Source organism: Agelaius phoeniceus, chromosome 6, assembly GCF_051311805.1.
Source record: "Agelaius phoeniceus isolate bAgePho1 chromosome 6, bAgePho1.hap1, whole genome shotgun sequence".
NCBI lineage: Eukaryota > Metazoa > Chordata > Aves > Passeriformes > Icteridae > Agelaius > Agelaius phoeniceus.
Window position 1 is genome coordinate 9,379,647 of NC_135270.1, and position 16,919 is coordinate 9,396,565.

Sequence of the window (16,919 nt, forward strand, 5' to 3'; positions counted from 1 at the left end):
TACCTGATACTGGTGGTCTTATAAAAAATGATGTAAAGGACCCTTCTTTTACAAATACATACATTTAGGCCTAAAAATATATATTTCCCTGTGTAAACTAGACCTTACATAAAATAATGAGTGTGTTTGCATTAGGAACTTTTATGGAATAAGTAAGAACATCTCCATTCTGTGAGTGGGTAAATGAGAAGCAAAATATTGAACTACCTTGCCAAAAGTCACTTTCTGAGGTGAGAACAACACACAGGTCTTGGTTTACTTAGTGCAAACCTGCAAGGTTTCCCTGAGCTATTAACACTCTTCCCTGATCTCAGCCCAGATGTAAATGAGGCCCCTTGCCCTAAATTTTCAGTCAAAGGTTCTGTGAGGTGAAATCATGAAAATCAGCCCTGTTACGGCTCACACTCTGTGTATGTGTAACACGACCTGGAGAACCATTGTGCACCTCCACCCTACCTCAGCATCCTGGCTACACCCACCAAGCTTTGCAAATGAACTCATTAATGACTTTAGGCTTTGTTTCTTGCTGGGCAGAATATTTGCAAGGAGCCACTGTCAAAGGAGAGAGCTGATAGCTGTATTTTCCTTGCCTCTCCTTGCCTCTGCTGGCGGGAATTCAGGCTAATAATTATAATTATAATCTGCCTGTGGCCTCCAGAGGTCAGCATATCACTGGAAAATAGCTAAATATCAGCGCCCTCAAACTATACTTTCCAAGTTGTTCTCATTAGGTGCAGGTTCCAATTTCACTGATAACAAGATTTAAAGGGTTTGTCCCCAACTCTCCTTGTGACAGCAAAAGCCAGAAAAGCTGTCTCAGAGTATGCATTGTAAAATGCAGAAGGTTGTCATTGATCAGTGGCTGGCACATCCCCTGGGTGATGAGTTTATTGAGAACAGTCAAGTGGATATCCACAGGTTTAAGCTGCTATTCCTGATGTGTCACTGGTGATGGAGTGAATGGACCTGCCAAGCACCTTCTGGGTGGGTGCCAGACTTGCTCAGTTGTGGGAAAAGCTTTAATTTTTAGTGCCTTTCAGCACAACTTGCAGTTGTAGTCCCACTCTCAGAAGGAATAATGTAGAATCAGAGATGAGAAATAAGTTTATCAGAGGCATGAAACAGCTTTCAGGCAAGAAGAAACTTAAGACTATTCACCTCGGGAAAGATAAGTTGGAGAGAATATGATAGCATAGAATCATGGAATGGTTTGAGTTGGAAGGGACCTTAAAGATGACTGAAATTAATTCTTTCTAAATAGGTTTATTGGCTCTCATGATATTATCTTGGATTCCCTAATCCAGAGCAAAATCAGGATGAGCTACCTTTCTAAAGGACCCAAATTTTACATGATTTCCAAGATCAGATAGATGCAATCTGTTGCAAAACACCCAGAACCAGCCTCATAACATCCTCATAAACACCAAAGAGCCTTGGTGTCACACAACACTGATTTCTTTTATTTCTTAGCATGAAGAGCACAAGATTTACTGAACCCTCGGTGTTCTCACATTTGTGCTTTGAAACAAAACCTGAAGTGGATCCAGCTGTAGACAAAGAGTAGAAACCCTGCTACCAAAAAATAAAATTAAGAATACAAACAAACAAAAAAAAAAAAAAATCCAGCACAATTAAAAAAAAAAAAAGAAAGAAAAAAGAAAGAACAACACTCAAATCTTTCATTATTTTTATTAAAGCTGCAGAGTCTTACTACACACAACAAATATTTTATTGATATAATCTAAGTTAATAAAATAGTTGAACAACTCTTTAGATTTATATTTGTATAGAAATGATCTGGGGAACATCTCATCTTGAGACAGCAGTGCCCGAAAGCAACTATTCAGCAGGGTTTTTTAAAAGAAGAGTCTGGGACTAGAGGATGCACTGTTCATTCTCAAAGGAAAAAGAAAAAATCCATGCAAAAATAACTCCCACCCAAAGTGTAAGGCCATATGGAATGACCACATGAGGGATGGCTCTTTCCTTCCAGTATTCCTCGTCACGCCTACTGTGGGAGCTTGTCATCTAAACTCAGCAATGAAAACAAGACAGAAAGAAAACTGAATTGCACAATCCTAGTCTGCAGGTGACAACGTCATTACATCTCTTTACAGAAGTCCCTACTCTGCTCCAGTTGGGAGGATGGGTTGTGGTGCTGTGTCTGTTCCCAGCTGCCAGCTGATGTCAGTTACTGTCCGTGCTGTGAACACAAGTCAGTCTAGCTACTATTGCTTTGCTCTCCCTCCTTCACCTGGGTGTAGTTTACATTCTAGGTAGCACTGCCTGCCGAGGGCTGACCGCGTGGCATTTCCCCCCCGTTCCAAAGCCCACAGCCCAAGGGGTGATCTCCTGGCTGCAGCTGGGCCCGGGAGGTGTCTGTCCCAGAGCGCCAGGCGCGTCCGTGCTAGATCATGCCGTTGATCTTAGTCCACTCGTAGATGTCCTGCTCGCAGACGATGTCCGAGTTGATGAGCAGGTACCTGTCCCCCACGCAGAAGTGCTTCTGGCAGGCGGCACACTTGAAGCACTCGAGGTGATAGACCTTGTCCTTCACCCGCATGGTCATCTCGTAGGCGCGAATCCGCTTCTCACAGGAGGCGCACAGCCCGTCCTGCCCAAAGAGCCTGCAGCGACAGCGCAGAGGTCAGCACGGCTCCTTGGCTGGGCAAAACCCAACCAAAAACAGAGCAAACAGCCCTGGTCCATTAGGACAAGTGCTGACTTAGAGAGAGGTCATGTGGGAAGCTGCCCAGAAGAGCTGGAAACTTTACAACACCAAAAATTGAAACAGAAAATCCAAGGTTTTCAGCTTGGATAAAATCACAGAATGGGTTGGGTTGGAAAGAAATTTAAAGTCCATCCTGTGCCACCCCCGGCCATGGGCAGGGACACCTTCCACTAGCACAGGTTGCTCCAAGCTCCATCCAACCTGGCCTTGGACATTTCCAGGGATGGGGCGGCCACAGATTCTCTGAGCAACTTGTGCCAGGGACTCCCCACCCTCCCAGGGAAGTATTTCTTCCATAATATCCAAACTAAATCTACTGAAATATATCAATATAATTGGTTTCTCTGATCAATGATTTTATCCTGAATTGGAGGAGCAAAGGTTGCCCAGAGCACTGCATGAAGTTGTGCCATATTAACACTTCCACTTCTGTGATCAACAGAAATTACCTTTTGCTAATAATTTTTGCCTTTCCTAAACAGTTGCTCTGTAATTTGCACCAAGGAGTTGGGATAAGCCATGGTCTAAGGCTCTCCTGCCTTTTGTCTGTGCCTCCACACTGGAAATTCTTTCAAGCATTTCTATATCCATGAAGGCACTCCTGATCCATGAAGTCACTCCTGATGGGTTTCAGAAGGACACATTCTAACACCTCCTAGATACCTATGAGAAAATTTTACACTGTGGACTGCTCTTTAATCCACGTGGAGAAACCCTGCTGAGGTCCTCGTGACATTGTCTATAAAAAGGAGACTCTAAAGAATGCCCTGCAGCATTTATTAAGTCAAATCAGTAATAAAGAAGCATGAATATACTGATTTTTTTATTTTGGAAAGGGACGAGTGCTACAGGTGATGTATTCATTGAGTTTGACTTCCAAACTTTCACACTGATTCTGGAAAGAGTTTTTCCACCTCCTACACATCTCCTGCATGTGTTGTGCCTGATTTAAATCATCTTCTGAACTGGAAAAAGGATGTCTGGTAAATTAAGAGACATTTAAGGAAAAAGAATATAATTCCTTTTGTCTACCAGGAGATGTCAGTGTTTACTTCTGCCCAGTGAAAGTTACACTAAGGTTACAAAAAGGTTGCCAATTTTTTCATTAATGAGGGAAGATATCTATTGCATTATTAAATAAATAAAAATGTTGGATTGCACTGCAAGAAAACGCATTAATTGTATTGCCATATTTCCTGTTGCTTCCATTTTAAGATGAAAAGTATCTGGGAAGTGTAATTAACACTGGATCACTGCTGGATTTACAAGTGGTCCCATTAGCAGAACTCAGTCCTTAATTTCTGCTCAGCAAAATTCCATCAGCAAAGCCCAGGGACAGCATAATTAGGAAGTCCACTGAGATTTTGGTTTCATTTTTATTGGCAGGTAAATTAGCCTTCAGTAAAAAAGCTGGAAAAATACCAAATATCATTATTCTGTTCCACAAACCTCCTGACACATTAGGGATCCATTAGAAGAAATGGAACACAACCAGCACAGCAAAGATCAATACATTTTAATCAAGAATGTAAAGATCCTTTGTTATCAATTTTTTTGTGAAATATCTTAGTCTCCAATTAATCCTTTACTTACAAATTTGGGCAAAGCAGGCAGGCAGAGAGTTATTGATGAAAACACCCATAACAAGTGTATTTGTAGGATTTGATTCTGCAAAATGTGCAAATTCTTGCTTGTTCACCACTGGGCTTAAGAATGCCAAAACCCCAAATGATCTTTCATCTCTTACCTGGGTTTAAACACCTTTAAGCTCCAAGGCAATTCTGGGAGAAGCAGAAAACTCCTTAAAACCATTCAGGGTAACCAGTTCATTGCCAGCTTAGTGGGAGATTGCTGGAATTCAGCCCCTTTTCCCAATTTCTGCTTGCCAGAATGCCACACTGACCCTTCACCTGTGGGGTTAGGTCTGTGCAGAATGACAGATGCCAACAACTCCTAGTCCTGGGAGTTCTTTCTGTATTCTTCATTTATCAAATAATTCTGGTTCGTCCACAATGTGTAGCACTGTTTTCACTTCCATTAAAAATGCCTTTTTTCCCCCCAAACTTTAAAAGATTGATCTATAAACAACTCTGTGTTGTTTATCTAAGCAACACAGGTAATCTCTAGCTTTATCTATAACTTACTGAAGAATCCCAGCAATACTAAAAGTATCTGCATATGAATCCCAAAAATACAAGGACAGGCTGAGGGAGTTGGGGCTGTGCACTCTGGAGAAGGCTCTGGGGAGACCTTAGAGCCTCTTCCAGTGCTTTAAGGGGTTCCAGGAGAGTTGGAGACAGACTTTGGACAAGGGATGGAGGAATGGGACAAGAGGGAATGGCTTTAAAGTGCCAGAGGGTGTGTTTAGTTCGAGTATTGGGAAGGAATTCTTCGCTGAGGTGAGGCCCTGGCACAAGGGTGCCCAGAGAAGCTGTGGATGCCCCATCCCTGGAAGGCCAGCTTGGAGGGGAATTGGAGCAGCCTGTCCTAGTGGAAGGTGTCTCTGCCTGTGGCAGGGGCTGAAAGGAGAGGAGCTGTAATGTCCCTTTCCAGCCCAGATGTTCCGGGGATTCTAGGACAGGAGCCCATACTGCAAACCTGAGCTCGCAGACTCTGCCAGGCTTTGAGATCCATTCCAAAGGAATTCCTCAATCCCAGCTGCACTCAGTAAAATGGGAAGGAGGCAGGAAGGGTGTGAGGAGTGGGATGCCTACCTGAGATAGTCCCTCCTGCAGAGCTTCCTGCCCAGCTTGTAGTAGAGACGCCTGCCCACCTCGCCGAGCCGGCAGCCGCACAGGTCGCAGCTGAGGCAGTCCTCGTGCCAGTACTGGTCGATGGCCTTCAGGAAATAGCGGTCCCCGATGTTCTGCTGGCAACCCCCACATGTCAGCAGCGACGGGGGAATCTGCAGCACCTCATCCACCGGCTCCCTGAGGGGGTGAGACAAACCTTGGACGAGGGAAACCCACTCCGAGAGCGTCCACACGAGAAGGGGGACAAGCAAAATGGGTCCCAAGCTCAGACCGGTTAGGACAGGGAGGGTGGTGTCCTCGTTATTGCTCGTTTTCAGCAGGACTAAGAAAGGCACCCAAGGGATTTTACACTTTCTGTTGGGAAATGGAAATTTGGAGGCTAAGTTTGACAGTGTCACTTGTCAGAACAGCACAAAATGGATAAACACAACAGCTGATTCTGTTGCCCAACTGGTTTAAGTCTCGCTGCTGATTTTAATAAAGCCAGGATTTTACCTCATGTTGCTGCAGGACTTCTTTTTTCTCTTAGCCAAGGACATGAATCCCCTGGGATGGGTTTATGCCAACATACCTCAATTATCTGGGATTTACACATCCAAGAGTGAAAGGAGGCACAAATCTTTATTGTGATATTAGCACTGACTCTTTATGCACCTATTTTGTTCCTTTTCCTAAAAAGCTTGGAGAGCTAGGATAATTCTGGTAAAAGAAGTGAGAATTTTCTTCTAAGTATTTCTGTGTCTTTTGGGGTAATTTCACAACTTAAAAAAAAAAAGAGAAAAAAAATTAAAAGAAAACAGTGCCTGAACTCAGTTTTGTAATGTTCTGGGATTCACCTAAACACCAGAGAAGCAAATAAAAAATCTACTGGATCTATCCCTTAAGCACTTGCTTAATTTCAAACCTGTGGCTAGTAGAGTGGACCCCAAATTTTTTCATTTTATTGGATTAGTGCTCCAGCACAGAGTCCCCGAGCAATTTGCTACTGTCATTGGTCTGTCCTCCCCTGGGCTGCTGGGGGCAGAGGAGACCTACACTGATGAAGAAGCCCTGCTCCCAGTTTCCAGCAGGCAACAGGAAAAAAATTGTATTACTCCTGCTTATTTACTGGATCAGCAGTTTTCTGGGCAAAAATTACTTTCTTCAGCAGGGAGGAATGACCTCTGGTCAAAAACTTCTGGGCTGAGAAAGGGATCCTGCAGTTTTTATTTAGGCAAGCTGAGCCCTGAGATATTATCTGGTTCTATTCTGCTCTGGTTTCTCCCTTCTAAGTTTAAACTGCTGTGCCCTGCAAGCTATGTCATAACTTATGCCTCTCCTGCCAGCTCACCATCCTGTGAGTTTTCATTAAAATCATGGGGAACACATGATTAGGCCCTGCTTTTTCCAAATTTTTCCTTTTGGGCCGCATGCTCACTTTCCTAACACATGGGCTCCATGCTGACAACTTCTGAGAGCCTTCCAGTAGAAGGAAGCTCTCATCATTATCCTTCATTATCTATTTTTTGAAACTTTGGGGTGTACCCCAAAATGTTTCATCTGAGGGGTGTTTGGGAATCCCAAGCCAGGTTTCTCTGAGAGCCCTGAGCTCGGGAACAGCCCAACGGATGTTTATGCAGAGCAGCATTCCTGGTTAACGAATTAGGCTTTTGATGTCCACCGATTCCTAAGCCAGCACTTAAGCCACCAGAACACAAGGCAGGTAAATAAATAAAGATTAAAAAAAAACTTTGTAGATGAAAGCTGGACATCATTAGGAGCTGGGATTAGCGTTTCTTAAAAAAAAAATAAAAAAAAAAACCAGCATAAAGGAAAATGTAACATGTAAAACATCATGGAATGAAGTGATTTAACCCCCAAAAGCAGCAGTTCCCATGTGCTCGTTCCGGGCTCCAAGCGATGGCATTTTTAGTATCTGACAGGAAACAAACCACGAATGACTCAATTTACTGAGAGAGATGTTTTAAGCGTTATCTGGAAACGGAGATTTTATAATTTATTTCTTTTTTTCTTCTCTTTTACCGCGATCGCTGACAAGCCTAAGTGCAGTTAATTAGCACGTTCAGGGCTGAAGTGGCCCTGGGTCTGTGCTGGGTTACCATCCCTGGGTGTGCAGCAGGGATGGGACAGCGGGAGCACAGCCCGGGAGAAAGCCTGGATCTGGGCACGGAAGCCGGTCCCTTCCCTGAGTGGGAAGCCCAGGGAGGGAAATTCTCATCTCCTACATCCCGTCCATCAAGTCTGTCTACATGCTCTTAGCAGAACACCCAGCCCCCACCAAAGCTTTCTACGAGCTTTTGGAAGTTGCATTACGAAAACGTGGAAGTTGGGCACCCGCAGCTAACAGCCCTGACCTTTCACTGATGGGCTGCAGCGAGTCGGGCAGATCGGGGACGGGGCCGAGAGGGTCCCTTGGGATGGAAAACCTGGAAGCTTGGGAAGCGGGATGCTGTCTCTCTCGCCGAGCATCCCCACCACCCCGCGCTGGGATGAGCGAGTGGGAGATGCCTTGCCCGGGGGGAATTGCGCCTCTCTGCTCCGGCTGCTCCTTCCCACAACTCGGGGGGCTCTCCCCAAGCTCCCGCACACCGCCAGCCCCGCGGGGCCGGGGCAGCCCGGTGTCCGGGCCGGGGAAGGGGGGTCGGAGCTGCGGGGGCTGCCGCCGAAGCCCTCCGGGGCTGCCGGGCACACAATGCCGGCGGCGGCTCCGTCGGGGAGGACGGGCGGCACCGGGAGGCGAGCGGGGACGATGGCGAGCGGGGGACCGGGCAGAAAAAGCGCGCACTTACTCGGAAGGATCGAGGCTTTTCCTCTCGATGGCCGATGACATTGGCAGGGCCGGTTCCTTTGTGGCGTGCCGGTGGTGGGCTCTGCCCCCGCCGCCCCCGCAGAGGCTGTCTGCTCGCGGAGCCTTGTCGCCAGCCGCGCTGCCCCGCCGCCCCGCGATGACATTCACAGGATTTCCTCCTGCAGCACCGAGACACAGAGACACACACAGGGGCTGGGGCTGCGCTCCGGCCCCGCACGGCCCCCCCCGGCCCCGCACGGCCCCCCCCGGCCCCGCTGACCTCCCATCCCCGCCGCGCTCCCCCCGCGCCCCGCACGGCGGGGCCGCTCCCGCGGCGGGCGGGGGGCGGCGGCCGCGGCCGCCACCGCGGCTCCTCCGCGCCCGGCGCTCAGCGGCTCCGCGCGGGCAGCTCCGCACTCGCTCCGCGCCCGGGCGGCAGCGCCGAGAGCGGCGGCAGCCGCATCCCCGGGATTATTATTACTCCGTGGCTCAGCCCCGGCTCTCTGGTTTCATTTCCTTTTTCCTGATCACGATTCAAATACAATAGAAGGAAATCACACTTAAAGAGACAGCTGCCCGTTTCTTAACTGCACTCCTGGGGATTCGGCAATACAAACAGCAGCATCACGACTCGCTGGGTTCCTTAAAGAGACAGAGCGGGGCTCCCCAGAGCCAGGGCTGGGAGCTGCCGAGGCGTTCTCACGTTATTATTATTATTCCCCTACTAACGCTGTCTGTGTGCGCAGGCAGGTGGGCGACCTGAGAATGATCCCAAGAGCTGGAAAAGAATAAGCGCCTGGTTCCGGATTGTGCCGCCTTCTCAGCCGCACAGAGAGCGGCACTCACCATCCCTCTCCTCGCCCTCTCCCTCTCTGACACCAACATGCACATGCCCACACGCACCCATGGGTTTGTGCGGCACTCGGAGAGCCACAGGTAAAGATCCCGAGCATTATTTGTCCGCCCAGAGTTCAAACCGGTCAGCTCAGTTGTGCCTCATTTATAGCCCCGAGTGAACATTTGCTTCCAGGCACCCCCGGATTCTTGGCAAGCCCTGTAACAAATTTACGCCCTGGCACGGCGTGATGCTAATGAGCTGTAAAAGCCGACGAGTACCAAGTATCGATCCGTAATTAATCCAAGAGATGCCAAAGACGGGGAAAGTCTTGCCTGAACATGTCTATTTTCCCTCCCACCCTTCCTCCTCTCCATCAGCACAGCACATCCCGGAAAGGACTGATTTACAGCGCCGGAGTGAAAACTATTGCAGCAATCCGAGCCTTTGCCAGGCTCTGTGGCATTTGACGCTGGCCCTTGCTGGAGGCAGAGTTCTGGACGGGACGAACAGCTTGCCCTGTTAATTCCTTTAAAAACAGTAAAGAAATATCTGTAATAAAGTCCCAGGGAGTAGTAGTAGCAGCAATATTTCGCTTCTATATTAATTCCCAAAAGAGAAATGTATTTGATGTCTATTTTTATGACTACATTCTCCTTTTTTTTCAGCTTTTTGGCAGCTGGGGATATAATATCTGCAATACATTAATGAGCCCGATCCAAAGATTAGTAATGTCAGCAGAAGGACTGTTATTCCTTTCAAGGGGCTTTGAACCAAGCTCTTGAAATACTTTAGAGCTATCACTGGTCATTAGAACACATCTTTCTTATTCTTTAAACACATTATCTCCAATGTATTTTCAGCTATTACAGCAGGACAGTCACTCTCATTTCTGTTGAAGGAAAAGGCTCTTTTGTTAGGTTTTCACAGACAGGACTGAATTATATGATGACTATTTAATTTCTGGCATGTTTACCCTGTGATCAGCAAAGTAAAATAAATGTAAATCTTGCCAGAAGACTGAATAACTAAACTATTGCAAGATTCCATGGGAAAAAAGAATCTGCCAGGAACTTCACTTGGTTAAAAAAAAGAATCAGAAATTTAATTAAAGATGGCTCAAAAACATTCAGAAGGACATCAAAGATGTTTAAAAATACCCAAGACATTTCTATGAGCTTGGTTTCTCCAATGTCTCAAGGTTTAAAAAAATATAACCTCTTAAAATATAAAAGGCAAAATTTCCCTGATGATTGGGGTACTCATATTCTGATAAACTCCTGATGGATTAATGTGAACAATTCCATGCCAGTAAATGTTCTGATCTCAGAAGTTGTGCACACATTGCAGACATGCTGGCCTGCTGCCTCTCTTCTATTTATTTTCCCAAAATTCACAGGAAATTAATATATTTAAGACCTCTGTGCCTTTGTGCATCTAAAAGAGTTCAAAAGTTTTGGTGAGGGACAAAAGTATCAACATTAGCACATAAGGAATTACTTAATTCCTTAGAAAAACAACATCAAAATGAGGACTTAGAATACACAGTGGCCAACGGTTATTGGGAAAAAACAATTTTTAAGATTTTGCAATTCCTTGCTTTGCTCAGACCACCTCAGGTCTGGCACATAATGAGATATTTCTCATATTCATAGTTGAGCACAAGCACTGATGCACAGACCAGGAACATTCCTGCATTGCCAGATCAGTCCCTTCACCTGCAGAAAAGCTTTTCTGCATAAAACCAGTGGAATAATCGAAGCTGAAGAGGACAATTTGTATGTGCTTCACTTTTTCAGTCAGATCAAGAACAAACTTTCCCAGATGAAGTCAGATCTTTAAGCACAGGACTTGTGATAGCGCTGGGATCACTCCATGGGCCTGCAAGTACCATCTGTCTCCTCATCTAAAGTAATTTTAATTAAAACTGTGAGATTATTTCTTGTTTTCTCTCAGTCCTGTGAAGGAGAGATGCCAGGCAAAGTCATGAGCAAAGATAAGTGGAAAAAAAACCCTGGATTTGCAGCTAAAAGCTCATCAAGAAGGTCCTCAGAATGCTGACCAAGAGCTGCATCTTCAAACACCTCTGAGGAACAAAGCCATACACCTTTTTGGAACAATTCCATTTTCATTTATTTTGTTTACACATAATAAACTCTTACTCTGGACAGTGAAATTTGGCCTTTCCAGCTGAGGATTTTCTGTCCCAGCAGAACAGATGACCAGTAACCAAGAAGAACTTCTTTGTCTTCACCTTGAGCAAGTCCCTTAATACCACTTTGCCTCAATTTTCCCATCTGCAAATGTTTACTTTCCTCAGCAGAATTGGCTGTTGATTTACTTTTGCCTCCTGCTGAATAACGTTCCCAAAGACAAAGCGTTATTCAGCGCTGGAATTGGTGGTGCCGACATTTCCTGCCCAGGCACAAAAAGACCAGCACTATTTTTAGTGAGGGCTTTTCTTTCCATTGTTTCTTTCTCTGTGAAGCTGGATTTTCCAGTGCTCTTTAGTGTGGCTTTTTGTGTGTGCGTGTGTGTTCATTGATTGGAAATCCTGAGGGATGAGTTTTTGGTTTCAATTAACTTTTATTAATAAAGATCACGCTATAGACTAATTATTGGAGCATGGCTGGGGTCAAATCTGCTGTAAGAGACTACATTTAGCATTTGGGGCTTGGAATAATGTGCCATGAATAAGTCAGCTGGACTTTTCTGGATATTTCTCAATAATAATTCAATGCAAAGCTGCGTCATTTCTGTGAGTGGTGTAATCTAAAGAAATAGCTCAATGTGTCTGTTTCCAAAGAAACATCCTCTCTTGCACTCAGGGAGTATTTTCAGCTTGGTTTTGGAAGGCCAAAATATCATCATCACCACTCAGCCTCAGGTTGTTCCTACCTTTATTCCCTTGGTATATCCCAGCTTTATCCCCCCTATAGCTTATGGATACTATTGAGCTATTTCAGGTCACCGTCATTTAGAGAAGTCTGTGTTCAGTAAGATTAACTTTGCTGCCCTCAATAGCCAGTAATGCTGGTTGCCTAAAAATGCAGTTTATGAAGATTGAAGTCTCTGCATAGATGGAAGAATTAAATCTCGGTGACTGTGGCCTAGATTTTCAGTTAATGCTTTCTGTGAGAGGAAAAAGTCAGGACTGTGACTAAAGGTGAACAATTAACATGAGAGGTGGCACAAAGGAATCAGGATTTCTGTAATTTGGGCTGTCTTCTTCTGCTGAGCCTCCATTTGGTGATAGAATCACTGCTCCACTCCAATCCACCCATTAGCAAGAATCCTCCTCTTTCCCACCACACACTGGACTGAAACCTTGGCCTGCCAGCCCCTGAGATGATGCTCTGAAGTAATGGAAATTTTGGGTTGGTTTGGCTTTTTTCAACCCAAATTTGATACCACAGAAGATCCTTGGTCTCTCTTAAAGAACACAGAATATTTGAGGAGGAATTTGGAGGCTGGAACTGAGGGATCTCTAAGGCCCCTTCCAAGCCAAACCATTCTGTGATTCCATGATTCTGTATAAACCAGCTGCTGCCAAGGAGGTGGGACTGTGCCACTGGAGAACCAATGCTGTCAATATATAATGAGTATAATGAGTATCAATAGTTACTCATATCACCACAGTGTCATATTAATGCATCAAGGGCACCACATAATTCAAAGGGGAAAAAAAAGTATTTGTTCCCTTTTCATGAACCTGGAAATTTTGTTTCAGCCACAAAGTTCTGTTCTGGTCTGTGTGCTCTCCACAAGTGCTGTTTTGATTTTGTTGGGTTTTTTTGTTTCATATCAAACCCTCCTCATCATTCTCTCAATTAGCACATTTTCTACCTCCCTGAGGACAGAGGTGGGTGGAGAGGATAAGGAGTTGTCACTGAGTGATGACCACATGCACTGACTTGAACACACTTTGGAGGCTTTTGGTGAAGTGTGACTAAGAGAACTTACAGACTTCTGACCAAGGACACACTTCTCTTTTTGGGGCTCAACCCTTCCTTTGAACTGGAAGAAAACAAACCAGAACAATAAAAACCACACTCAGGGTGAGGTTTGCCCTGGGACTGTGAGGTCCAGACGTTAGATAAGGATCCTGGTGCACAGAGAGGTCTGGGCAGTTACAAAGTTTTGTTTTGTTTTGTTTTGTTTTGCTTTGCCTTATTTTCTCCCACAAGCAGCAAAGCTGAGAGAAATAAAACCACCCAGCCCAGCAGCTGTGGTTATAGCCCAGAGAAATCTTCAACTACAGATCACATCAGGGATGATGAAAAGTTAGTTACAGGCAGTCAGATGAAGGGATATTTCACTGCAAGAACGTGAAAGGTCCCCCTCCCCATTTCCTCCCTCTTCTTTTATTGATTTCTCTTGCTGCCTTGCACGCAAGCCAGATCCAATTACTCTGTCATGGTTTTCATAAGGCTACTGCTCTACAGTACAGTCCTTTCAAGTAATTCCCTCTTTTTCCATGGTAAATACTCTCTCCTATGCTGATGCATGGGAATGACCCCAGTAGGGCTCTGGGGAGAGTTTTGACTTTGGCATTAAACATCTCATCCCAATCCATTCATGTCAAGGGAGAGACCCACAAATACTTCCAGTTTAGAAAATAAATGGTGACTTGGGAATGCAATTCCCTCAGGGAAAATTTAAGAGGGAGTCATAGACAACCAGAGACTGTAGCTCAGGCTCTCCTGTGAATATATACAGACACAGATATGTACAGATATTTATATATTCATGGGTTTTTTTTACACATTTCTAGGTAGTATGTATATAAGTATGCATTTGTGAACACAGAGACACTTGCAGACTTGCAGGTCTTCATCTTGTGCTCCTTTCCAGGCTGTTTCCCAACTAAAGGGGTTTTTCCAGATTAGAGGCTCTAGTCAACACACTCCTTCATGTTACCACCAGGTAGATTCAATAACCTTGGCACTAGCCAGCAATACTGCCAGGAAATCTGACATCATTCCAGGAACCCATCAGTCTTCTCATTCCCCCATAGAACGTTGTTATTTCTGCTCTTCATTCCTTCCAGGGTTGAACATGCAGTGAAGCAATATTTCCTAATTAAATGTATTAGGAGGTGGATTTAATGAGGGAGTCTGGTGTCACCTAGTTCACATGGGCCAGGGAAACAGCGAGAACTCCTGCTGAGTGGCTGCCCCATCCCATTGCAAAGGCAAATCCCTAAGAATCCCTGGCCTGGGGACAGTGGAATCATGGAATCATGGAGTGGTTTGGCTTGGAAGGGACCTCGAAGGACCATCTCGTTCCAGCCCTCCTGCCGTGCACAATAAGGTGCTGACACTTCATGTGCAAGCACCGTGGACCTTTGGAGAAAAACCAGCCAGAAGAAAAACAAACAGCTCGATTCACTATTGTTCCAGCAGCCCCAATTAAAGCTGCAGCTCAGAGGAGCCACGCTCACCTCAGCTTGCAATATCAGCGCTCGCTTCCCTGCATTCCCTGTGGAAATTCATCCGACACGTCTCACGCCCTGAGTCTGCCCGAGTTTCATCCACAGACCTGTGTGCTGGAGCACTTCACACCCCCTAATTCCCTTCCTTCACTGGCCTACCTTCTGCTGACAAAATTTCATCACTTGGGAATGCCTGATGCATCCTTTAAATTCCTTCTAATTTTTTTCCTACCTAACAAGCCTCTGTCCCAAGCATACCAGCCACCTAATTACTAACCTTGACCTTGGGGAAAAAAAAAAAAAAAAGCAGCAGAGTACATTTAATAACAACCCCAGTGAGCTGAGACGGCTTTACAATTATGTTGCATAATGTAGTCATGAGGAGAGGGTTACCAGGGAGATAATGGTAAACATCAGCCTTAATTCTGTCTGAAAAATAATTGGAGTGGTCTCCTTTTGTGGCTGGGGGAGAGGAGAAAATTGGATGGGTACATTTCCAGTTACTGCAGATGTTAGTGGAACATGCTGCACTCCACCACTGAGGGAATTATTAGCTGCCTCTGGATGCCATGGGTATGAGTTGTCTGGCTCCCTCTCCACACACAAGTCTGTGGAGAAGTGTCATTTCAGGGAGAAAAGAGCATTGGTTCCAGCAAAACTGGGGTCTCTCCACGCTGTTACTGCATCTCTTCACAGTGACCCTATCCAAATCATGTTTGTTGGAGTATTCATCAGTCCTGACACATTTTTTAAATAGACAGTCTCTGTGAAGCCCTCCTGCTGCAATCCTCACGCCTCTCTCTCTGCACCAGTCACCTCAGGAGCCCGGGGCTCACTTCTGGAGCCCCTGCACAGCTGCCAGCAGTGCCATGCCCTGCTCTGACAGGACGTGGGGAGGGCAGGGCTGTGCCAAAGCAGGAGAGCTGGGATGCTGAGCAGTTTGCTGGCAGAGCATCCTCTCCTGTCCCACCCCATCTGGTCACCAGCATGCACCCACTGCTGAGCTTTCTTCTCTCATGTATGGACCAGCTGTCACTGGGCCACTCTCAGGTGGGAATAAACCCAGAAAAATAAAAAGATCAACTTTGGAGGGCACCCTTCCCTGGAGCTCTCCTTTTTGCTTTCTAAGCCCCTTTGGGGACCTTTTCACTGATGTCACCACCCAGAAGTTTCATCTTCTCTTCCTGGTCATCAGGAACAACAAGGAAGGCCTGGAAATGCTTCCCTGCATTTTCTGCCCCAGCCAGAACCTGCAGCTGAGGCCAGGTGCCTCCCACCCTGCCTGGGCTACAGCTCTCTCTGCAGCGAGTCCATCAGCTTTTATTTATATTTAGAGCAGGCATTTAATTCCAAAACCACAGGGGCTGAGCACTCTCAGATTAACTTGTGGTTTCAATTCCCCTTTGACTGAGCTGTAGTCACCTAAGCACAGTGACAGGTAGGTGCAGCAGCTCCTATCACACACTCCCTATCAGCCAGCCTTCCAGCCACGGCTAAAGGCGGAATTATTCAGCATCCCCTATTAATATTTAAGTGAAGGCAGTGTTGCACAGCTGCCTGTGTTTTTCAGCTTCTGTCAGCTCTGCTGCTGCTTTGCAGAGGATTTGGAGGAGCAGGGGCTGGCACAGGAGGTCCTGGCTGCTGGATCCCAGCAGTGCAGCAGGCAGCACTGGGACCTCTGGGGTATGGAGCGAGAGAATCAGGATCAGTGGACAAACCTATGGTGGGCAAATGGTTTCCAGTGCTCATGGCTCTCCCATCTTCTGTGGTGTGTCAGGGGGCAGAACAAGATGATCTTAAATGTCCCTCCCAACCCGAACCATTCTATGATTCTCTGGAGCTCAAAGACACAGACAGCTCATTTTGGCAGAGCAGCCAGGCCAACCTTTCCTGATTGCACACCAGCAATGTGTTCCCTGCTGGAGCTTTCCAGCAGCACAGCCCAGCTCGGCTCTGCTGGCTGTGAGACCCCAGCCCCGCATCCAGCGCTCCCCCCTCGGCTCCTCGGCAGAGCTCTCTTGATGTCAAGCCACACTTGTTGGCACAAACACATCCTTTAGAGCTGCTTTCTACTACCCAATTAGAAGGCTGTCAGCAGCACGGCCATCACTCCTCCTGCAGCTTCTGACAAGCCTGGACACCGCTATGCTGCTGCTGAAGATTAAAGCAGTCTGTCCTTTGTGTTACCCAGCGGCTGTGTGCTGGCCAGAAACTAATTCCCCTTGCCAATGGATGTGCATGTGGAACAGCTAATGGGCTCTGCAAGCCTCTCTCCCTTCCTTGTGAAGAGGAACACATGCACTAAAGAACTGAGTTGTTTAAAACCCATTTCTCCCACCAAGCTGAGAGCAAGTTGCTGTTCCTGAGAGCGGGGGACT

General features: G+C 46.2%; 1 protein-coding gene across 3 annotated transcripts; it reads right to left on the reverse strand.

Moving 5' to 3' along the window:
- Positions 1-1,673: 1,673 nt before the first annotated feature.
- Positions 1,674-9,194, reverse strand: LMO2 (LIM domain only 2). Of its 3 annotated transcripts, none has more exons than XM_054634115.2 (4): positions 9,176-9,194; positions 8,274-8,451; positions 5,446-5,661; positions 1,674-2,627 (listed from the first exon to the last, which is right to left on the reverse strand). In XM_054634115.2, exons 1-4 carry the CDS (start codon positions 9,177-9,179, stop codon positions 2,408-2,410), a joined length of 618 nt encoding a protein of 205 aa, XP_054490090.1. In that variant the 5' UTR covers positions 9,180-9,194; the 3' UTR covers positions 1,674-2,407. The 3 variants fall into 3 exon arrangements, with proteins under 3 accessions (XP_054490090.1, XP_077035723.1, XP_054490091.1); XM_077179608.1 differs by lacking the exon at positions 9,176-9,194 and adding an exon at positions 8,861-8,912; XM_054634116.2 differs by lacking the exon at positions 9,176-9,194 and adding an exon at positions 8,553-8,790.
- Between the last annotated feature and the right edge of the window lie 7,725 nt (positions 9,195-16,919).

What these genes read in the sequence shown, in the direction of transcription:
- LMO2 (XM_077179608.1), bottom strand. Translation starts at nt 8,897, where the DNA reads ATGCTGCTGTTTGTATTGCCGAATCCCCAGGAGTGCA. An exon ending in GCCGAATCCCCAGGAGTGCA is followed by an intron (nt 8,452 to 8,860) that starts GTTAAGAAACGG and finishes TCGGTGCTGCAG; the next exon opens with GAGGAAATCCTGTGAATGTC. An exon ending in AAAAGCCTCGATCCTTCCGA is followed by an intron (nt 5,662 to 8,273) that starts GTAAGTGCGCGC and finishes TCACCCCCTCAG; the next exon opens with GGAGCCGGTGGATGAGGTGC.